At 40.0% G+C, this 23734-nt stretch overlaps 1 protein-coding gene across 2 annotated transcripts in view; it reads right to left on the bottom strand.

Moving 5' to 3' along the window:
• Nucleotides 1-5676: 5676 nt before the first annotated feature.
• The window catches only part of nedd4a (NEDD4 E3 ubiquitin protein ligase a), a 41636-nt gene continuing 23578 nt past the window's right edge, over nucleotides 5677-23734 (bottom strand). For both annotated transcript variants that reach the window (XM_080884272.1, XM_080884271.1), the window contains 21 exons: nucleotides 22018-22181; nucleotides 21805-21919; nucleotides 19801-19962; nucleotides 19554-19637; nucleotides 18294-18413; nucleotides 17857-18120; nucleotides 17576-17653; nucleotides 15317-15371; nucleotides 15163-15221; nucleotides 15024-15089; nucleotides 14423-14652; nucleotides 13043-13164; nucleotides 11276-11346; nucleotides 11080-11175; nucleotides 10907-10980; nucleotides 10758-10818; nucleotides 10603-10662; nucleotides 10400-10507; nucleotides 10187-10283; nucleotides 9966-10038; nucleotides 5677-8442 (listed from right to left, as the gene is read on the bottom strand). In XM_080884272.1, coding sequence (XP_080740398.1) covers nucleotides 8340-8442; nucleotides 9966-10038; nucleotides 10187-10283; nucleotides 10400-10507; nucleotides 10603-10662; nucleotides 10758-10818; nucleotides 10907-10980; nucleotides 11080-11175; nucleotides 11276-11346; nucleotides 13043-13164; nucleotides 14423-14652; nucleotides 15024-15089; nucleotides 15163-15221; nucleotides 15317-15371; nucleotides 17576-17653; nucleotides 17857-18120; nucleotides 18294-18413; nucleotides 19554-19637; nucleotides 19801-19962; nucleotides 21805-21919; nucleotides 22018-22181 — 2262 coding nt within the window. In that variant the 3' untranslated portion in view covers nucleotides 5677-8339. The remainder of the gene's footprint in view (nucleotides 8443-9965; nucleotides 10039-10186; nucleotides 10284-10399; nucleotides 10508-10602; nucleotides 10663-10757; nucleotides 10819-10906; nucleotides 10981-11079; nucleotides 11176-11275; nucleotides 11347-13042; nucleotides 13165-14422; nucleotides 14653-15023; nucleotides 15090-15162; nucleotides 15222-15316; nucleotides 15372-17575; nucleotides 17654-17856; nucleotides 18121-18293; nucleotides 18414-19553; nucleotides 19638-19800; nucleotides 19963-21804; nucleotides 21920-22017; nucleotides 22182-23734) is intronic.

Below are 23734 nucleotides of genomic sequence, written 5' to 3'. Positions count from 1 at the left end.
AGTGATCAAAAGGAATCATGGTCAAAACATGAGCGCTGCCAGCTAAAAACAATGGAAGGGATCCAACACAGAGTGTGGCAAAAGATGTGGTTCCCAGTCGGCTGTGTCTCAGGCAAGCCCAAATTAAGTTGGACTTTTGTAATAGGAAAACATACAGGCAGATCATGAAAGTTGCCATGAAAATGGACAGAAAAGAATATAAAAAAGGTTTTAAAAATAACACAAAAACACTAACATAGGGTTCAGAGTCACCTGACTCTGTATTTCTAATATTAAAAGTAGAGAGGCTGTCTGTCTCCCAAATCCAAACTGGGAGCTGGTTTCACAGGAGAGGGACTGAACGCTGAAGCCACTGTCTCCCGTTCTACTTTTAGAAAATCTGGAAGCCCCAGTAAAGCCCGCAAACTGAGACCAATGTGCTCTACTGGGATAATATAATTCTGTGAGGTCAAAGTTCAGTTCTTGAAGGAAAAACAAAAAACATGCTTTTGCATGTGGCAGATTTTCAAAAACAAAGCATGATGACAGGTAAAGTTTTCTGCGGTAATGTCCTTATCGTGATGTGTAAATATCTGTATTCAAACAGAGAAATCTGTTAGAAACAGAGAAATGTTTTAGTGCAGTGATGATGGCATATAGAAACTTAGCTGACTTTGTGTCTGAAGCTAGGATTATCTGTTTAACGCTTCTATGGCACCGTAATGTAAATGATAAGGTACAACTACTTTAAAAAAATAAATAAAAAAGCATTAAATAACTCTTTATTATCTGACTAGCCTTCTCCGTACACACAACATCAACCATTTGCAGCATTATAGTTTAGAGAGAGATCAGCTGGTGACCATAAATAGTGTTTAATGTGTTTTATAGACTATTTAGTAAAACACAGTAACATGATAACTGAGAAGCCTTCATCTGCTGTGGAAAGCTGTTAGTGGAGGTGCAGAAGCTCCAGGACGAATGAGTACACATAACTAAAATACTGATGTCTTATTTGATAAGTTTTCAAAGTCAGTGATTAATCTTCAAGCTGAATTTGCACATATTGTTGCTCTGCTCTAATAAAAGCTGAATTGTCTTCTTTGGCCCATTAATACTGCACGATTTGTATCAATAACGTCATGGTCAGATGATTCACAGTCATTTTCTGTGTAGTATCAGCCCAGCACCCATGATACTGCCCAGCAGAGCAACACCAACATCACTCGCTCCACCCTTATCAACAAACTCCAGTCATATTGATGGGAACAGATCCCTCAGTATCAGAGGCCAGACTTTTCAGACTGAAAAAATAATGTTAATGGAAATGAGTTTGTCCTTTAAACCTGAGCTCTGCAACTATGACAAAGCACCGATAGGAGCAGGACAGCTGCTGTGTCAATGTCCATATTGATCCGATGTCCATCACTTATTGTGGGGAGAGATCAAACCCCCCACCTCCACATGCTCCTTCCCTTCCTCCCTTTGTGAATCTCTATAAAGCAGCAGGGCCACAGGCCAGCTGTGATCTGAAAACTGAAAAGGAAGAAGGGGAAAAATGAAAACAGAACTCCTCTGTAACTGGTTGGGTTTATCAGTACATCAGGATTTTTTATTGAGAAGGAGACACTGACTACAGTAAGAGACCAAGAAAGAACCAATCTGTGGGTCTCTGCCTTCAGTCTTGTATTTAATAACTTAAAGCATGCTCTCTTGGGTTGAGATCAGGTGACTAATTTGGCCTTTGAAGAATATCCCATATCTTTGCCTCCTTTCTTTGCTCATTTCCTTCTAGGCAAGAGAGTATGGCCCTGCACACCTCACAAGTCCTGGTACTTCTGTCACCAGTCACATAATGTATAAACCCCAGTGACCCATTCAACTGTCAGCCATGCCATAACATGAACATGAGCTGTTCCTTTGCTTCTCCATACTTTTTTCTTCCCTTTATTCTGGTGTAATGTTTAACCTTTAATCATTTATCCTGCTTTCATTTGTCCAAAGAATTTGGAAAAAAAGGGGGAAAGAACCTTGTTTCTAGCAAAGTCTAACCTGGCCTTCTTGTCCTTGGGTTCATCCAGGGGTTTGCACCTTGCTGTAAACCCTTTGAATTCACATTCATACATTTTTATTGTTGATTTAAGTCTTTTTATACATCAAACTCCTTGTTTTGTTCTTCACTCCTTTAGATGTTGTGAATTTAGCATCTTGTCAGCATCTGTTTACACCTCATATTTAAAACTACAATAAAAAATCTGCTTATTGTTCTTTGAAATATCGAGGAAACACTGTCTTCCCTGAAGAGTTAATGCAATACTTAAGTTCATCCCCTTTAAATAAAGCTGAAAGTTTGCAGTTCAATCACATATTGATTGGTGGATTGATTTGAAATCCACTGTGGTGCACAGAGGCAAAATTACAAAAAAACCCCAACCCTACTATCATATTTCTGAACAAGATTTGATCCATATTGATCCATATCAGTTGTTCAGTGATATCCACCCAAAACTGCTCAACAAGAGGACCACAGCATTCTCCACAACCACAGCAACACAATTTTAACGATGCATGATCACGTTTCTTCAGTGTACAGGGTTTGGCATAGCTCCTGTGTAATATTTATAATTGCAGTATTGTGTGTGTGACACAATTAGATGTTTTTGTTCCATATATTTTCATAGAAAGGTTATTACCCAACCATAAAATTGATTATCAGCTCTTCTATTAAAGACGGTCAAAAAAAACCCAAACAAACATCTGTGTGTTACTCTAAGTTTACATACACATACATGACTGGTGAGGTTTCCCCTTGCTGTACTTGTACCATAATCCAATAACTGGCCACATTCTCAGTTTAAGTGGTGGGCACGTCTCTTACATAACATGGGAAAGTGAGGGTCTGACCTCATTCATGGTCAGTGAGGATCAATAAAGAATTTAGTTTCAGCACCTGCCAATATGCTGCAGTTTGGTGGGTGGAGTGATGTTTAAGCTCTGCGGCCAGATCAATGAAGTAAAAGTCATTACTGGGTTATGAATGTTGGTAAGGGTGTGGGTGAAGGGGAGCCAGCTTTCCCCAAAATCTACCATCATTGGCTGAGGGCTTTATCTGCTACCACCCATGCCCATCCCCACTGACCCCTGAAGTGTCCAAAAGGCCGGCCTGAATCGTGTGTAACCTTTCCACTGACCTCCGTGGAGGGTGAGGCCTTTCTTTTTTTTACTGCCCTGATGGGGGGTTGTGGAGAAATTAGGACTTTGGCTCTTCAGCTGAATCACACAAAAGGCTCCAGCAAGAGAGATGTAGATGAGTCCTCTCCACACGCTACTCTTCTTCACCAGAAACAGTTCACATGAAATGAGCCCTCCCCCCAACAATAATAGGGCTGTTATACAGTGAAATGTAGCTTAAAATGAATCACAGCTGGAAATGAAGAAGCAGAACTCAAAGAGAGAGATAAAAAAAAAACAACAGCCGGTGTGAGCTGAAACAACACCAATTTGTTCATAAATGTAGTTTTTCATATTTTGTAACATAACCTCAGATCAGCCAGAAGAAAACGGATGAATTAAACACTTCATATGCACTTAAAAGCTCACTGAGCTCTCTATGCTTAAAGCAGATTTAAGATGTTAAAAGTATCTCTTACAAAAGTCTGGGTTAAAATGAGTCCAGACTTGCAGGTATACCACTGACTAACTACAATTTGTGTTCACTTCAAAGTATGGATGTTACTGCTCTCTTGTTTCCTATTATAGGACACACATTTAAACAGTACCATGTGATTTTGCCGACATGCTTTGGTTGTATCCACATGTGCAGACATCTGCCTGCTTTTTTCAACTGTCAGTGTTTTTCTGCACTTGTCCCTTACAATTAATCTGTTAAATAAAATAATATTAATAAAAACATAGCAATTTGGTGATGCCCCAGCTGCTATGTTCAGGAAATCTGATTGTGTTTCATCTCCCCCAGCTGGAACAAGTCAGTACTACAACCACAGGCATGTAAGAACATGCTGGATCACGGGGTTAAATCAGATTTAGACAAGCGATTTTTATTTCCACACAATAGTCAAGTTACTTTTATTTACAGAGCACATTTAACCCAGCATGCTCTCCAGTTAAGAACCCAAGTACTAAATAGTAAAACTCACACAAACAAGTGACATGATAAAAATTTTAAAAAAGCAAAGCAAAAATTACTCTATTAGTGAAAAACACAATAAATGCCAAAGCTGCTGAAGTTTAATCTGAGGATCAGAATGTGGAAGAAAGGTAATTTAAGTGACTTTAAATGTAGCACGGTTGTCAGGGGAAGACGTGCAGTATAGGGCCCTGGGTGGTTTCAAGCCCAGGCTGTTACATTTCAGACATGTTACATATGGCCTCAGTTATCATCATAGTTAGATTTTTTTCTTCAGTTTGCCAACCAATCTGCACTGTAAATATGACACACTAATCCCCTGCTGTGAAGAAAAGGCAATAAAGAGGCTGGACTGTCATTCTGTTGTAAGGCCTGTAGTTAACATTAATCAGTAACTTCCAATTTAGACATATTTACACTGCTACAAAGAACCACTTGTATGTAACCTCTTCATCTCTGAAATAAATCAATCATGTTATTGATAACAGTGAATGTGAGACAGGAATTTTCCATGACTTATTGAAAGCATTTAATTACTATGTGTTTATACACCACTCTGCATTTAATCATTAGTTACTATTAAGCTCTGGCTCTCTCCCACAGCATGTCTTTGTCCTGTCTTCCTCCCCTCACCCCCCAACCAGTTGGGGCAGATAGCTTCCCCTGTCTGAGCCTGGTTCTTCTGGAGGTTTCTTCCTGTTAAAAGGGATTTTTTCCTTCCCACTGTCGCCAAAGTACTTACTCAAAGGGGGGTCATATGACTTTTGGGGGTCTTCTCTGTTTTCTTTGTATTATTATTATAGGGTCTTTACCTTACAATATAAAGCACCTGTTGTTGTGATATGGCGCTATATAAATTAAATTGAACTGAATTTATACTCTAGACTTTTAGGCAGCCTAGAACATGGTGTCAGGGGATAGCACTTAGTGGCTGTCAAATGTGGGGCCCCACAGGGATCAATGTTAGGACCACTTACCTTACTCAACTTCACTTCTCTAGCATTTTCTTCCATGTGAAGTATCACTTATTTTGTACCAATCACTATTTGAGCCTCACTTAAATGATTATAATGCTTTACAAAAGGGAATTCCTTTTGTATGAGCCATGCCAAGGTCAAAGTTAGATGCTCCCTCTGATCCTCTTTTTCATGGTTACAAACTTTTGAAGCTAACTGAACTAAGCTGACTTATTTCAAAATGCTTGTGTTATGCATAATGTAGCATTAGACTTAACAAAAGACTTTGTGAGCCTATTCTAAATATATCAATCCTCTAACAGATATAACATGAGGGGAAAAAACAACTTTCAAAGGGTAATAAACTTGGATACTTAAGTTTGCATTTAGTGTGACCTGGCCACTTTTGTGGATCTGTAGAGGTGGAGGTCCACAAATTTGGTACTCTTTAAAAAAAAAAAATAGTTGCTACTAAAACTTGTCTGATTTTGAATCTCAAGAATCTTTCAAAACTTACTGGCTCCCTATCAGAAGGACAGCAAAATAAGGTAATAATAAAAAGGAAGAAGAAGGAGAGACTGGATAAGTGTTTTTACATGTCTTTATTTTTCCAATACATTTATATTCTGTGTTATAGGCCATCACATTGGGATTTAACAGCTACAGTTTGTTCTGCCCTTTAAAATGTTTTACATACACCATCGATGATTTAATGCACTTACAGGTGTTATAATAACAAAGTTTGATATATCCGAAATGAAGTACGTATTAATTAGTCTTCAGTAGGCAACAGGATGTCTATTCATTTCATAGACCAGCGAATTCAATGACACATGACAAATAAAAGGCATTGGTATTTAAATACCATTGAAAGGAGAGAATGTGCTTTTCTCTGCAAAAAAAATGCTCTCAGCAATGCTCACATGTAAACATCTGAAGAGATGTGCGCTTAAAGCATCGGATCATGATTTTAAAGAGAGATTTATGCAGGCGACAGATTGGCAAAGATTTCAGAAGTAAGACTCATCAATATTAACAAAGTGCTTCACTTTATAAAAGAATAGGTATATAAAACTGTCGTCAGAGACAAAAACCAGCCCACAACTTTCTTTCCTTTCATCACCGACCTGTAAACACGGCAGTTATGTAAACACGTGTCTTAACGTTCAGAAAAAGTTCAAAGTACGGCTTAAGCACAGTTACTTTCTCACAAAGTAACTGCATACAAAAGGTACTACAAGTAATTAATTTTGAAAAGAACAATCTGTACACATTTTAACAACCAACAATATATATATATGTTTTTGTAAATTGCACTCTTAAAAATAGAGCACTTTGCTGCAATTAGACACCCTTGATGAGTAGAAGACAATAAAATGTCATTCACTGACAAAAATCAAAGCATAAAATCTAACACGCCGTATTAAAACTGTATAAGTCAGTCTGTCTGCTAACGTTTATGCAAAGCTAAGGAGCTCTAACGTTAATGTACATTTATTTATTCTTCTGCTTTATAAACAGTCAGTGTTGAACTTGAGCTCGAGGAGCTATCGAACGAACAAGAACAGATACTGACTGTAGAGATGCATCGAGACCTGTTCGACAACACCGAGCAACTCCCAAGTGGCAGTTTAAACAAATGCAGTCACATTTGCATAGTACATCAGCACAGTCCAACACTGCAGACAGTCACTTCTCCAAATCTGCACACAGACAAGAGCGTATTTAGTCTGTTACTGGTCCGGGTTTTTACACATCACGACCACAATGATTCACCAAACTGACTGACGGCAGTTGCTCACATTCCTACGTAACCTGCACATTTTCTGCTAGAAATGCTTCTGAGGTCTATACATATATATATTTGGGACACTGCATCAGTGCTTCAAAAAAAACTGGAATGGAAAAAAAGTAAAAAAAATAAATAAAAAGAAACTAAATGAAAAAAAAAGTTTAATCTTTTTTGTTGTTTAAGGACATTTTAAACTGTTGAACAGAAACACCCAATTAGTGTTTAACAGCAATGGAGACAAATTAAGTGGCGAGCATGGCTTTTTTTTTTTTTAAGCATTAAATTCTTGCCTTTGCTAGAGCGCAATAGTTTTTACACCGAGCATGAAGGACCTGCATGTAATAAAGTGACAACATAAGACCCAAAATGAGCTGAACACGACTGTATAAACAAGCACGCACAAAAGCCGTGAGCTCCGGTTTACTACAAAGAAAGAATGAGTTTTGTGTGCACCTCAGGCGTAATTCAGACTATTCATTCACATGTTTTTATAGAGAAAATGGGGCCTGATGAAGTGGAAATGACTTACTAACATTAAACACCTACTACTATTATTAATAACTAAGGCAGTGTGTAATGTACAAACAGATGAGCTTTCTTGTTTCTAGAACTCGGCCAGGATTTTTTTTCCTCTGAACTTTCACCTTTCTTCTGATGCAGATTTTCTTGCAGTTTTTGATTCCACAAATGGGTCCATCACATAATCCTGCTCTTCCCCTGCCATCTCTGATCAGTTCCTCAGTTTCACATTTGGTACAACTACCCTTTTTTAAATGGCCAAATTAAATAACCTGAGGTGCAAACAGTGGTTTCATTAACAAACCCCCCCCCCAAAAAACCCCAAAACAAAAAAAAGAGTGGTTACATCCATTCATGTCTAAAGATGCAGTGGAAAGACTTGTTTATGTATTTACAGTTTCAAACACTGATGTTATTAAGAGAGGACAATCTGACTGAAAGGATGTGTGTACACATCTGTCTTTATGCATGTGGCTGGGCAAAAAGTGAGTAAAACTAAATCAAACGTCCATTTTTAAAATGTAGGTTTTTATCATAAACTGTACAGCTGTTATTCACATTCAGATACTCTTATCGCTTCACAGAATCAAGTTATTTAAATATATGAGCATTTTCGCAGAACAAATAAGAGTGAATACACCTTTGAGCGACTTGCATCAGAGAATTAAATACTAGGATAACCTGATTTGTAAACTTTACAACACGCAGGGTGACGTAAAAACACCTCCATCACTCCAGATTTCATGTCTTTTCTTCAGCTGGGCCCCGACAGAGGACTCATGTGAGTCTTGTTGCTCTCCATCTTCACAGCCGGCAGGTTAAAACCTGAGTCTGATACACAGCTTTTTTGTTGTTGTTATTTTTGTATTTTTTCCCAGGGGCATCACGCAGCTTTGCTTTACTCCAATGACAGCAATGTCAGTTCAGCTCATTTCCCACGTATGCACTAATCCACCCCGTCGAAGCCTTGTGCATTCTCTATAGCGATGTTAAGCTTCTCCCTCAGTTCCTCAAAGGACTCGTACGGAGGAAGGTCCAGCCGATTAAAGCTTTAAGAAGCAAAAGAACAGACAAGAGTTAAAATTTAAGCAGTGGCAAAAAGGGAACACGCAGGAGCGTAAACACTGTGATGTGCCAGTGAAACTAAGAATGACAGTAATGCGCCACTAGTGGGCTTCCACAAGTCTGCACTATGAGATACAGTAGGCAGTTTGAAAGCAGCACAAAACATGGATGAAGTTTCTGGTCTGGGAAGTGAAGCCAGTGCTTAAATCTGCATTCTTTCTAAGACTCGTCTGACTGCATGAAGATTTCTGGTTGTGCAGAAGTTTATGAAAAAACTGCCTTCAGCTCTCCTGCTCTGCGACTTCTAGCACTTTCCTGATGACTTTGCAGCCTTAATCAATAGTTTCTGGTCATGCTGAATAGAACATGAAGTTATAAAATGTGGTCATTATTAGAGTAGTAAAGGACAGTTATCCAGGGTACACCGCTCTTCAGAAACCCAGGTACAATCTCACTGCTCACACATCTCTGCAGACAGTCATCTACATGTTGTAGCTCTGTAGTGTCACCAGGAGGCGTTGTTCCAAATGTGTGGACAAACAGGTCTATGGGCTACACCTTAGAGTGTCATGTCTGACTTCAACACAAGCTTGCTTATAACAGCACCTCACTAAACAGCCACATTACAGTGGGTACATAGATGATTGATACCAGTCTCTTTTCAACAAGCTGCTCAATTTCAACACAAAACATGGGCAAAGCAAAGTGATGCTAATGCTTTAAACTGGCACTCTTTCTAAAGGCCAGTAGGGCGATGAGACTCTGGTTGCAAAGAGAAGCCAGAAAATAAATCTATGAGAAAGGATTTACTGATTATTATTATTTATAAATAAATAAATGGATAAAATGCCATTTTCTATAAATGTTCTGTAAGGCACAGTGTTTATTGAAAACACATCAGATCTCAGTGGGGGGGGGGGGGAAACCCCCCAAATAATGTTGATATCTATACTTATATGGACTAGGTAATGTGTTAGGAACACCAACTATTAGAATATGTGCTGTTACAACTCCGGGCCTTCGTGCAGGATTTGTGTTGAATGAGTTTCCTGGGGAGAGGCTCATGGGAAAATCTGAGTAAATCCAGTCTTTTTGGGTTTGTGGATCCCTGCTGTTTGTGTGATTTTCCATGTATCTTTCCAATTTTACAGGGGAGATTGATGGGCCGGTGATTGGTGAAGGTGTTTTTCTGGAGTATGATTAATTGTTTTAGGGATTCCCACCTATCACGTAATTCTTGTAAGGTAACAGTAAAAAATATAACAAAGCTGAAATGGCTAAACTCAACTGTGCTAATACTACAAGCTTCACTGCAAGATCCAACGCAAGAAGAGCAGAGGAAGAAACAAATGTGCTTTTATCCTTTTTAAAAGTTGGCAAAAACCTTCAATAAAATCTGAAATGATCCTTTGTTAAAAACAACTGTGTCCAATATAAAAGGGAGAAAAAAACAGAAGAAGAAGAAGGAAATAAAAAAAAAAAGAGCAAAGCACAGTGAAATGCTTACCATGTGTGGGCCCTGGGAAGTTTTTCACGTGTTCCCCAAAGCTCGATGGTGAAGAGCTGCGGTCCATTAGAGCCTGGTAAATAAAACCATTAAAAATCAGATGACAACAACAAACATGAGTTCAAGTGGAATTAATTTGCAAGAAACAAAGAAATCAACCCAAGGGCAAATAGTTTAAAAAACCCCCCGTTCATTTAGAGAGGGAATAATTCTAATCTCACCATAGAGTTCAGCAAAGCCATTCATCGGGACCCTGGATGTTCCCGTCACAAACTGTAAGAGCCGGATTCGCTTTTCTGCATCCATCAGCAGCACCGCCTGTAATAAAACAAAACAAAAAGCATGAAGAAAATACATATCAATGAAGCTTTTCTGCACAGACGTCCCTGCCCCAGCTGCAGATTATTAGCCACAGGTATGGAAACTTGTCTCACCTTCCAAAACCACAGGATAACCATGTGGTTGGAGCAGTAGCCGTTCTTATACTTTGTGTTCGCTCTCCAGTCGTTCACGTCCACATCTCCAAGACCACACATGAGCAGCTGTGGAGGAAAACAAAGCAGATACACTGAACATTTTCCATCCCTGAGAAACAGTTTTGGGGTTTTTTTGCTAGTTGGATCAGCTAAAAACTCACCTCGAGCTCATTCTCATCAAAGATCTTGATCAGATCTTGCGGTACCAACTCAAAGAAGCCCTAAAACACAAAGTATACCAGACTTTTATTCCTTTGTGTGTCTTTAATACCCGTACCGTGTTTAGCAAGTTTAAAAAAACAAAACCACTGTTTACCTCCTTGAAGGCAGTCATCTGCTTCTGTATTCTGTTCACAAACCTCCACTGAATCACCAGGCTGTTAATCACAAAACGGCATGTCAGCATCAAACTGCATTTACACACACACTGAGAAAAACAAAACAAAGTAAAAGCATTTTTCTTACTGGATGTATTCATCCTTGTTTTCATTGGTGACGACAATCTCTGAGCCATCGGGTTTCAGGTCATGCTGGTGAGTCTGAACAGGTGGTGGTGTAAGAAATGAAGCATCAGTCAGAGAGACACAAAGCCGCGTCACAAATTAAATTAAAATTAAAAACAAGGACGTTCAGCAGACCTGTCCAAACAGCTCTTCATCTATAGTGAACCTCATGTCCAAGTCTGTTGGGTCGTGCTCCAAAATCCACTTCAGGGAGTTGAAATATTCACCGTCCTGAAAAGAAAAGAAAAGAAGACATTTAATTGAAAATGATCTACATGACATCCAAGATCCCGAATCACACCAATGCAATAATTACTACAGTCATACTCACAACAGACTCCATGTCCTGGAGGGTGATTGGCTTCCCCAGCATCATCTTGTAGAAGGGCCGAATGAAGAAAGCTGTGAAGTAAACAAATACGCAAACACTTACAAAGATATTTACTGGTGACGTTTTTAAAAAGGTGCAACAAGAGCAGCTCCCATCAAGCCAAACATGCCTCCCTCTTCCATTTACATTTCCAAACACACGTGCTAACTATAGTCAGCTGATTGTAAGTGTGTTTTCCTGCTCCTCTTCCTCTTGTTACTTTTACTCTCTCTGTTACGCATACTGTTAGTGAGAGTTAATGTGGGTGAAACAGAGCACAGGAGAGCAGTGAGGACAGACTCTACCACCGAGCTGAAAGTCAAGTATGTATATGTTACAAAGAGCTTTTTTCTTTTATTCTTTGCTTTTTGGCAAAGCTGACCACTCTGGAGTGCACTGTGTCATCTGTTTCGAGTGTCCCCTCTGTTGGCTTTCTCAAATTATAAAAAACTTGTGGCACCAGTGTGACCTCTCAACCTGAAGATGAACCTACGGTAAAAAATCCTGGTGAAAATCCTAGGTGATTTTCAGAAAAGTTGAGACGTGACCCTGAAGATCTGAGAAACCTCGACATCGTGGTCACCGAGATTTGAACTCGTCTGAGATTTTAGTAGATGTCCCTATCTGACGAATTTGAAAATCCCATCTCAAGTTATCTTGAGAACAAGGCGACATGGGATTTTCAAGGCCACGGGTGTCCACGCCAACCACCTGTCTAGTATTGATTTCAGGAAGTCATCCCCTCATCCTGCGCTTACAGTGGTAAATGGTGCAGCCATTGAAATGGTGGATAATTACAAGTACTTGGGGGTTGTTCTTGATAAGACCCTGTCCTTTGAGTCACATCTTGCTGCTACAGTGAAAAAGGCCCAACAAAGAATGTATTTTTTAAGGAGGTTGAGAGGTTTTAAGGTTTCATCTGAAATGATGACTCTCTTTTATAAAAGTTTTATTGAATCTGTTTTAACTTTCTGTATCATTGCTTGGTACGGTAGTATGTCCATGGATAATAAGACCAGACTTAACAATCTGGTTAAAGTGGCGGGCAAGATTTCAGGGAGGTCTCAGGTCCAGCTTGTGGACTTTTATAACAGGCAGGTGCTGAGGAAGGCAACTTCTGTCCTGTTGTGTTCAGATCATCCTCTCTTTAACGATTTTCAACTGCTTCCATCAGGTCGTCGTTATAAAATGACTGCAGTGAAGACAAAGTGACACAAATTGTCGTTTGTACCTAGTGCTATTATCTTAATTAACAACACTAAATTGTAAGTGTTGTTGCCATTGCACATTGCACTTTTTTCGATGGAAAATCTAGGTTGTTTTATCAGGCTTATATTATATTATAGTATTTTTTTAATGAGTGTACGTGATGTGTTGGTTGTATGTTTGTTGTTCGTTTTGACATACTGCGAATCAATTTCCCGTCAGGGACAATAAAGTTGACCATTGACCATTGTATGGTGACGACAATACCCCATCAGCCTTTTACAGCTAGAGGTAAAAACAACTTGAGAAAGCCAGCAGCCTCAAATGGAGGGACTCCTACCCAGAACCATGCACAAACACCCAGAAAAGTTACCAAAATGCAAACAATAAAGCGCAGACAACAACACACAAAGAAAGACAGTGAGGTAATTTTTTCACTTTCTTCAGATAAAAATACTTCCTGCTGCTACATGAAGAACTCTTAAAATATCTGACCATTTTCAGCAGCCATGTGACACTCACCATCGAGGAGTTTGCCGTGAAACACAGCCATGCCTGCCACGCGACCGATGAACTTGAAGTAGGTCAGGTGGTCCTCGTTGCATAAACCTGAGTTGGGGTTAATCTGAAGTGTGTAGTTGTCCCTAAAACATAAGGCAGATCAGGAAAGTGTCTTTAGTAAATGCAGTAGTACTTGCATAGCATTTTCTACTCAATTTGAACACTCAGAGCTTTCTGTCTACAAGTGTCATTCATTCATACAATAGCATTTTTTAACCTGATGTTCACACTCTCACAACTTTAGGTTCAGTATCTTGCCAAAGGTCGTGGAAAACGGCATTGAACCACCAATCTTCCCACAGGTCAACAAGCCGCAGCACCAAATGTTAGTAGGAACAATTACTACTTTTGTGGATCCTAGCCCAGATAGCCGGACTGAACATTCTCACATGGTTTGTAGTGACACATTTTGGTTCACCTGGATTTTTCTGCGTGAAAAGAAGCCAAATCACAGGGAAAAGCTTGTGTAAAATCATCAGCTGATTCAAGCCAGGATAAATGATCTACAGCTGTGAAAATGCCCTTAGAGAGCTGGTCCAGGCCTTTGCTGTAACATATACCACAGTTATTTGATGTGCTTCGTATCACCAGGGTTGGAGATTTTGATTGAAACTTTTTTCAGCCCACATTTTCACAGCCAAAGAGAGTTTCGATTGCCTTTTGTGTGTAAATGTCTGCAGCACCTCTTCCTCATTCCTCTGTGTGTGTGTGTCAGCTCTATTTTTTTTTCTCCCTGTGTTTCTCTGTTGTTCCCTGGTGTGAACGTGCTCTGTGTCATTTTGTGTATCTGGGAGTGGCTGAAGACTCCCATGCCTGTGGCTGCTTTTTGCATAAACCCCCAGGTTTACGCATTGCTCAAAATTCGTAGTACATCTCCCCACCGCTTTAAAATTAGCCTCTTCCTCTCCTTTTCCCTTGAATGCATCAGCCCCCCCTTTTTACACTTATCCCACTAGCTTCCTGTCAGCCTCTTATCTGTCATACTCCCCCTGACTCACTCATGCTGCTACAGGACTCAACCAGTTCCTATTTACAGTGAAAATGAAGGTTAATAAAGCATAATGACCTGTAAATATGCCCCCTTAAACAAAAATACATCATCCCAAACATCGTTACCTCACAGAGACACATTGAAATTAGCAGTGATTTAATATATCGATCTCGGGAACTGTACAGAAGTCCTGGATTTGAAGTAAATACAAGCACTGACATCTTTTTGTCCACATTTTAGCTGTCAGTGTAGAGGATGCACATCACTCGTGCAACATATAATTGCTTAAAAATTTCCAAAAGTGGGAAAACTACAAGTAACAACAACTGAATACAAAAATAAAGACTCACGTGGCGGAATACTCGAATAGCCCGTAGTACGGGTTGAACATCTCTTTGGACATGAGGAAGAACCACTCCCTGGCCACGCCACCGTAGTCCAGTCCTTTTTCTCCATCAAACTCCACCCACAGTCGTGCCTTCAACAGGTCTGGCCTCTTGACCGAGAGGATGCGTCGGTATGAGTCCTCCAGCACTGCATTTCGTTTCAGCTTCATCTCAAAGCGGTTTGGGATGTCCGCCTACATTTAAAAAAAAACAAAACAAAAGCACAGTGGTGAGTTTTCGGTTACCTTTAAGAAGTTATGTTGAAAATCAGTGTGGCGGAGGTGGTATCCCTGGGTCAGCTGCAGGGGAAAAGTGGTCAAGGGGGCAATGCCAAGGAGGCTGGAGAGATAGGTGGTGGGGATCTGTCTAATGAGGCTTCTGCCTTTTATAAACAGTAAAGCTGGAGAGCAGAGGGAAGTGTGTGTGCTGACAACCAACTGGAAAGTCGAGGAGCTGGGTGCCGAAACATACATGTGTGTCACTTCAATAAACACTTCTAAGTATAAAATATCACAGTGTGTCAGGTCGATCTCTACAATCAGTAAGAGCTTTTGAGGATGCTCACCGGTTTCTTCAGCTTCTTCTTGAAGTAGTCATACTTCTGTTTGTAGTCTCTAGAGTAAGGCACTGCCTGTAATCACCAAAGGATGGAGGTCAGCAACAGCAACAGCAACAGCAACAACAACTTTCAAAGTCATACTCACTGGTCCAGTTATAGCAGCGTTCTGCAATCTGGGATCTTCCCATTGTGTGTTCTTTGTGTCTATGAAATAAAATATATCAAAAAGCATATATTAACAAGAAAACAGATTAATGTACTAATCAAAGATGTTTTCGACTTAAACACATCATACGCACTGTGATCTATGTAGAAGACCCTGCCATCACTGTGGACCCTCTCCTCCCAGCCAGGCTAGAAATGAAGAAAATATCAAATCTATATTAATCAGGCAGATTAAATATCACATCAGCAAACCAATCAGGGCACCACATACAGTGTTCAGCCACAACAGTAAAACCACCATTAGTCTCAAAAAGGAAATGCAGTGATGGATAGTTTGAAGCACATAAACAGATTAACGGGACAATTATCTCTAAATTATATCAAGGAAACGGAAACGCAATGATACCAATTACATTCAAACAAAACAGGGAAACGAAATAAACATAGAAACAGCTGATGAGACATCAACTAGCTCAAGGAAATGACTAAACATCTGATTTTTGTTACACCTTATGTTAAAAGCAAGCAATCCTGGAGACAGTGTGGTCATAACAACTCCCACATATTTTGGAAATTAAGTAAAATTCAAGTATTTCAGGAGAATATAGGTGTAGCTCTAAGATGCCAGGTTATGAAATTTCAGTAGATGTCATGGTACTGTACCTTGGAGCAATTAAAGAGGGTGTTGTTGTTGTTAAAAAGTCATTTTTGCAAAAATATTTCTTACCTAAAACTATAACAAAGACCTGGGATAAACTTGACCCACCAGGTCTTAAACAATGGGTGAAGTAACATCTTTATAAAGAAGAGGACGATTTTCTCGCTAAAGGCCTAAAGGAGATGCCTTTTTACAAAAGTGGAAGAAAAGAATCACCTTTATGTCAACTGAGATGGTTAAGGACAGTTGGGACAATATATTCTGAGAATGTAGCGATGCAGTGTCCCACCTGTGCTTTTTGCTAAAACTTGAAGAGAAAAAAAACCTTAAACACTGGCAGGTGGACAGGTGGAGTAAATAACACTGATAATCTTGTTAAATTTGGGAAATGCCAAGGAGTGGCAGCAAGCAAACGGGCAGCCAATGAGCTGGACACAAAATGTTTTCATAGACGGGTAACTGACGGATGCTGACAACAGTGGTCTAAGAGGATAAATGGTGAAGGGTCAAGTGTGCACAAAGTTAACTGCTGTGCATAAGGGGAGGAAGGTGGATCCATGCGATCTGATCCTACAGAAGAGCGAATGTAGTAGAAATTGATGAAAACCTCAATTTGGGCTGCGAGAGAAAGAAAGTGCGTCACAGCTTACTGTGTTGTCCACTGATATAAAAAGCCTACAGTGGGATGAAGATGAGCCACGGAACAATGAAAGAAGATGGGCCGTTTGTATATTTTATTTATATTTGTCTCTGTATTTATATATGTGTGTGTGTGTGTGTGTGTGTGTATATATATATATATATAACAGTTCTGTAACTGTAACTTCGGTCGTTGCTGTGCTTTTTTTGGAAGTCGAATTTCCCAGAGGAACCCACCCGAGGGATTAATAAAGTTCTATCTTATCTTATCTTATCTGATGAATCACTTATTTTCTCTTGCACCTTTGTATTAACTGGGAGAGGTATGTGAAGCACGCAGCTGATGGATGCAGATTGGCGCTCTGGGTAGTTAAAAAGAAATCTGCTCTTTCATCGTTTCAGAAAACAAAACATTTATTTTAAAAATGAAATGAGAGTCTGATTTTATGCACTGCATGGCTAATGTAACACATTTTGTCACATGCTTTAAGTGATTAACACATGTACATTTCTATGGAAGTATTGTGAAATGGTCATGTGTTTAAATTCTTTTACCTTAGATATTATAATGTCTTTAGGGATTATTTTTCTCATTTAATTTTTTTAATTAAATTTTACTTGTATTAAACATCCCATTCTGAATGTATAATTTTTTTCACAACATACTTTTTCCTATAAATAGCCATATGTTGAGAAAAAATTCAATAAGAATTTCTTTAGACCACACAGCCCACTGTGTATGTGGCCTGCAGTGGCCTGTTTAAGCAGGAAAACTGCAACTGTCACATGACAATTTCAAAATATGACCTCTTCATTCAATATTTCCAGAACAAAGTGTTGACTTGACCTCAAATCTGATAAGGAAACTATGGGATATGCTGAGAGACTCAGCAACCTTGAAAAACACTGGACTTTAAAAGTTTCCTTTGCCAATGTCTCAGTCCCCTATTTTGAAGATTTAAAGATGCGTTGGTGGCACAAGTGGACTGGACTTCACTACGCATGGTGGTCTTAATGTTTTGGCTAGCAGGCTTTTTCCCCTGATAGGTAATCCTCAAAAGTTGATGCCTGTGTTGCATCTTGTTACTGAACTTACCGGCAGAGGGCCAAGATCGGAAGGATCAAGCGAGGATCTCCTCCTCATTTGTACAGGAATCCTTATCCTGGGGTCTTCCTGTTCAGAGAAAAACAAGCAGGGTGTGTTTCAGTCAGAGAGGAAATCCTCACACAAGAGATGGTGGTGAGTTACAGCTTGGAAATTCACTTTCTTTGTGGCACAGATTAGAAAAAAAGTCAACTAAATAACTGAAACCCAGTCTAGTTTTTCTGAATTGGACACACAGGTGCATTCAAAGCCTTTGGCTGCTATCTTCTCACCCAGGTAGTTGTCTTGGTATTGTGGTCGATGAAAAACGGCCTTCCATTGGGTGCACTGCGAACTTCCCAACCGAGCGGCAGGAAGCCAGATTCTCGCGTGGCCTCGGGGCTTGGAGTGTGCTGAGGAGACTCCTCTGTTGCTGCTGATGGTTGGGATGGTGTAGGGCTTTGTGATAAGCCTGCACTACTCTGTGCCGCTGCTGCTGCTGCTGCTGCTGCTGCTGCTGACGGTGCTGATGGTGCTGGTGCTGCCTCTGAAGTTCTCTGTACAAATAAAAAGACTCCAGTGAGATTCTAAATCGAGAACAGACACACTGAAGGGGAAAATTGACAGAACAGTGCTATTTTAGAGCTTTAATCTAATAAAAAAAAACCCCCGGGGTTTAACAAAGGTTTCTATGCAGAATGTGAATAAAAAGATATGAATGCTGAAGTACCTGCACGAGAGGTCGTGTCCATGTAGTGGTTCGGTTGTTGTGGTTGATAAAGTAGCGTCTTCCTTTACTATCTCGCTTTTCCTCCCAGCCTGGAGGTAACCCAGTTGAGGTTGGAAGCAGCTGTCAAATTAAAAATAAGTAAATACATTCTCAAGACGATAATTCAAGGACAATAATTTGGCATATGATATAATTTCCACCATAATCATACAGACAGTCATTATAAGGCACTCTATGCAAATGGATTATTATTAATGTATCCTGTCCAGTTTGTTGGCCAGGTTCCGTTGTGGTCTGACTACTTCGTGTGGAGCCTTATTACTCCAAGCTCAGAGGCTGAAGAGCCTATGGCCACCAACTGCAGTCCAAGATGCCACATTGATGAGGCCCATCACAGGATGAGAGACTCACTGGCTGAATAACAGGACTGTTGTGACAGCTACCTCACACAGAGGTCAGGGACTAGTAGTGCTGGGTCAGAAACCCTCTTGTGATTGATTTGGTTGCTAGTAGATTACTGGAGTAGTCCAAAATTTGTATGGAAGATGCCAAACATATGCAAACACTCACCAACTGCTCACTAGTAATGAAACTAGAAAGTCTGACACAAACAGGAAAAAGATAACTCAATAAACATATTTACTAAATCAATCATGACTGGCAGGGATTGCTGACTGCTCTCTAGGCCTGTGTGACTCAGGCTTGTGACACTAAGGGAAGATAAGATGGGCTGATTACAAAGGACTGAACTTTCAAAATAAAATATAGAAACTCAAATTCTAAACTTTCTAATGCACATGAACAAATCAAAAGCATGACTGGTAATAATTTCTATAAAAGACAGCACAGTGGACTAAAAACAACAACACCTGGACCAACAGCAACAGACACAAATCAGCAATCAGAGCTTTCAGCAAAAGAGTGAAAACAAGATGCAGCGATTCATGAGAAGGCATTTCAGATTTGATCTGGAGTGACAAGTTTTTTGTATGCACAAAAATAGTATAAGTGGTCAAATGACTAACCTGTGGGAATAATCGTGATACAGATTATTAATTGTGAATCTAGCAAACAGACAAACTCTAGCAAACGCAATATTCCACATAGAAATCTATAACGCAGTTAGCAATGCTGTATTCCTTAAATGTCCCTCCACAGGAACTGTGACAGTCTAAGATGATTGAAAAGTGAACTCATAAAGACTGAAGCATTCAGATGTAAGAACATTTTGGGGACTTCAACAGAGAGCGAAACACTCACCACAGGATTAGCAGGATGTTCCTCTCCTGTTGAGGTCTGGGCACTTCCTCTGCGACTGGAATGCCTTGAATTACTGGTGTGATCCTGCAGGAGAGCGGAAGGATGACTCTGATGACCACTTGGCCATTAATGTGCATAAATTTTCCACCACTCTCCCACTCTCAGCTCACATTTATATGATTACGAGCCTACTCCCCCCCTCTGCTTTCAGTAAGTCAAACCTCAAGCGACACAGAACATAACTCACGATCTGGGAGGGGCGCTGCTCGCCAGCTGCGGCAGCGATGTTAACGCTCCTCATTTCATCGCACAGTGAGTGGAACTCCACTGGGGTGCGGGGTGAAGGTGATCTGAGCTGGTTACTACTGTGGTACTGGGTGGAATCATCCTCTGTAATGATCTCCCAGCTCTACATGATGACAGAGAGGAGACTCCAATGAAGCAACAGCAGTGCAGGGCTGTCAGAGGTAGTATGACAAAGATCTGAACTTCTTTGTTTAAATATACAGCGGATTGAGAAGACGAGCCCGACGCATGACGTCTGCTTTGCTTAGGCTGTGTTAAAACTGATAAACCTTAAAGCAGGTTTTAAAAACATCCCTGTGTAGTTAACCTTTTTTTTTTTTACAAGCCTGTAAGCCTGCACATGGTAGAATTAACTTAATATATACATAAAAATCAAATGAATTGGGCTCTATAATCTTTTTTAAGAGCTACTTAATCAGTACTTCCTGTCTTTGTCCTTTTCTCCACCGACTCCCTTTGCTCCACCCCCATCAGTTTCACCTGTGTTCAATCACACCTGTGTATTTACAGTCTTCTCTTGTTTTTCCTGGTACCCACATCCTGCATCCTTCTCAGGTGCCTCATGGTTCTTTCCAGATGCCCTGTGTTTTATTCTTGTTGAACTTTCTACTGATATTGTTTTGGATTAGCCCTGCTCATGTGAGCAATGCCCTTTGTTGCCATTTTCCTCCATAGGTCAAAGTTGAGCTTAATTGTACCATTGCATGTCTTTGCAACACTGCAACAGTTTGTATCACTATTAAAAAGGATTAATTAAGATCATGTCCTGCACTGATTTTGAAAATGCACAGTGTCCATCTGAGTTCAATCTGAGCATCAGAATGGGGAGGAAAGGTGAATTCACTGACTATGAATGCAGCATGCTTGTTGGGGCTAGACGGGCTGGTCTTAATATTTGAGAAACTGCTGATGTACTAGGATTTTAAGAGAAGACCATCTCTGAATGCAAAACAACTGCTCCAAACCTCAAAGCAGATGGGCGACAGCAGCCGTAAACCCCACCGGATGCCATTCCTGTCAACTAAGAACAGGAAACTGAGGCTACAGTTCACACAGGCTCACCAGATTGGACAATAGAAAATTGGGAAAATGTTGCCTGCTCCAGAGACTCTTGATTTCTGCTGCGACATTCACATCACAGGGTCACAATTTGGCATCAACATGAATCCATTCTGCCTCATATAATACTGGAGGTGGTGTGGGTGATGCTTTCTTACAAACCTTTGGGCCCCTTGGGAACTAAATGAGCACCATTTAAACCCCACAGTTTCCCTAACTATTGCTGCTCACCATGTCCATTCCTTTATGACCACGGTGTATCCATCCTCCAAAAACTCAAATCATCTCAGTAAGGGTTTCTTGAACCTGACAGAAAGTTCACTGTCATAACATGGCCTTCAGCACATCGCATCTCAATCCAATTGAGCATCTTTGGGATGTGGTGGAACAAGAGATTCACATCATAGATGCACAGCAACTGTGTGATGCTATCATGTCGACATGGACTAAAATCTCAGAGGAATCCTTCCAGCACCTTGTTAAATCTTTACAATAAAGAAATTAAGGCAGCTCTGAAGGCAAAAGGAGCCTAAGATTACATTTATGTACTAAATATATTTCCAAGCAGAACATCACTGAGAAGGCAGCATCAGCAATATTTCTGATTATTCCTAACAGACTGCTATAGACTATATCCTGAGGCAAGCAGCAGACTCCTTTGCTACTGTGTTAACCAGCTAGATGCTAACCACGTTTATGTTGGATGTTTGGTGCTAAGCAAGTACTGCAGAGTTGGGTGGGTTTCGAAGTTTTTGCAGCAAAAACAGCATTATGAAAGGGTTGGACTCAAGTGTTAAACCATGAAACTTGTTCTCTAATTTTATCAACATTATCAGAAATCCTGGGACATAACAAGGAAACAGGGAACAAAAAATGAAAGAGTTACCTCTGGAGACTCTTGCGTGCTATCCTCATGTTCTGAGATCTGTCTGCGTGTTATGAAAACATGCGCCGCATCCGTATTACTGTTCTGTCTTCGTTGAACTTCCAAATTGCCGTCTCTGTTCAGGGGGAGACAGACACTTAGATTCTCACTAATGAAATGCATCAAAAGGGTTTTTTAAATTAATTTTTTTATAGGATATGGGAGCCTTCTTACTGCGTGGTGGGCCGTTGCCATTGTGTGGTTCTGGTTTCATGATTAACATAGTAGATCCTTCCCAGATTATCTTGCCTCTCCTCCCAGCCAGGAGGAAGAGGAGGCAGGATCTGGTTTTGTCTGGGACCTGACATATCATGTGTCTCCAGAAGTTCCCAACCAGGCTGTTAAACAAGGAGGACATCATTTTGAAATGCTAAAGAACTAAACTAAGCTGTACATATGGAAAACTGGAGATAAAAAAAAAGTCTCGCCTTACTGGAAAATAAAATTAAACGGCCATTTTCACAGAGCTTTTTCACATTTACAAACACAGCTACTGATATTAATATGTACAAGTTACTATATACAAAGTTCAGTGCAAATAACTTTGTGTGTACTAAACTTTATCTGGTACCTTACTATTACTGTTCTTGGTAACTGTGAGTGGCATGCAAATAGCTGCAGCTATGCATAATGGTTGCTTTGGCCTTGAAGGCCTACTTTACCCTTTTCTTTGAATAGTTTTTTGTATTCGGGATTCTTATTTCCTACATTTCTCAGATGACTGTCTCAGTTTCACACACGTTCACGCTTTGTCATTTCCTTTCTATAAATTCCACTCCCAATTTTTGTGGTGCAAACAGTGAATTTATATGCAAACAAAGTAAGGGAGTGTGTACATCCATTCATGGCTAAAGATGAGGGTGGAAATCACGTTGGTGCACACACACAATACAGTTCACAATGACTGAGATTTAGAGAAAGTATCATGGATGTGCAGTATCGTGTGTGTATATGTAAGAGATTTATACACCTGACACTCTGACTTGTGCTTTGATCTGTCAGTAAGGAGATGAACCACAAGCTATTTTGTACCTAACGCTGAAAACCAGGTGACAAGGCCAAGGTTATAGCTGGGATCTCAATGTGACCCAGCTTGTCAAAACGAGCCATAACAGTTTAATAACTTCGCAGTGTTAAGATTTAAGTTAATCTAAATCTAAATGTTAATTTACAATACTGTTCAAAAGTCTTAAATCACCCCTCATTTCTTCATCTTTTGCTCAGAAAAATGGGAAACTGGTGCACTGATTTATTGAAATGTACAAATATAAAAGAAACAGAGTTTGTACAATTTTAATGAGCCTGAAAGTCAATAATTGTATAACCCTGCCCCTTTATTCTTCAACACAGCCTGAACTCTCTTAGCCAAGAGTTAGGATAATTTCTGTAAGTAGCCTTCAGAAGTAGTTCTTGAAAGTCATTCAAAGCTCTTCTTTGGATGTTGCCTGTCTTTTGTTCTGTTGTCTGTCAGCATGATCCCACACTGCCTCTATAGTGTTGAGGGTCTGAGCCCTGGGGAGGCAAATTCATGACTGAAAGTGTCATTGTGTGTCTTCTTGTGTAGGTATGCTTTTTTTTTTTTTGCATTGACAGTGTGTTTGGGATTGTCATCATGCTGAAACATACTGACGGGCTGCAGTGCCACCCCTCAGCCTCCTAGCAGATACACCTATAGCATAAATTTGAAATTATGCAGCTTAGTCATATCATATGTACATTAATAGTAATAAAAACACAGATTCTGGTTCACTCCTTACAATTAAAGATGCAAATTAATGCAAACATTTTCGTGTGATGCTCTAAAAGCGAGTGCAAGGACTTAAATTCAGCACCAACTACTAACTGACCTGACACTCATGTTGAACAAATGGAAGCACTGCTAACACAAAAG

The sequence above is a fragment of the Rhamphochromis sp. 'chilingali' genome (genome assembly GCF_963969265.1).
Source record: "Rhamphochromis sp. 'chilingali' genome assembly, chromosome: 6".
NCBI lineage: Eukaryota > Metazoa > Chordata > Actinopteri > Cichliformes > Cichlidae > Rhamphochromis > Rhamphochromis sp. 'chilingali'.
This window is presented reverse-complemented; position numbering and strand designations above follow the sequence as displayed.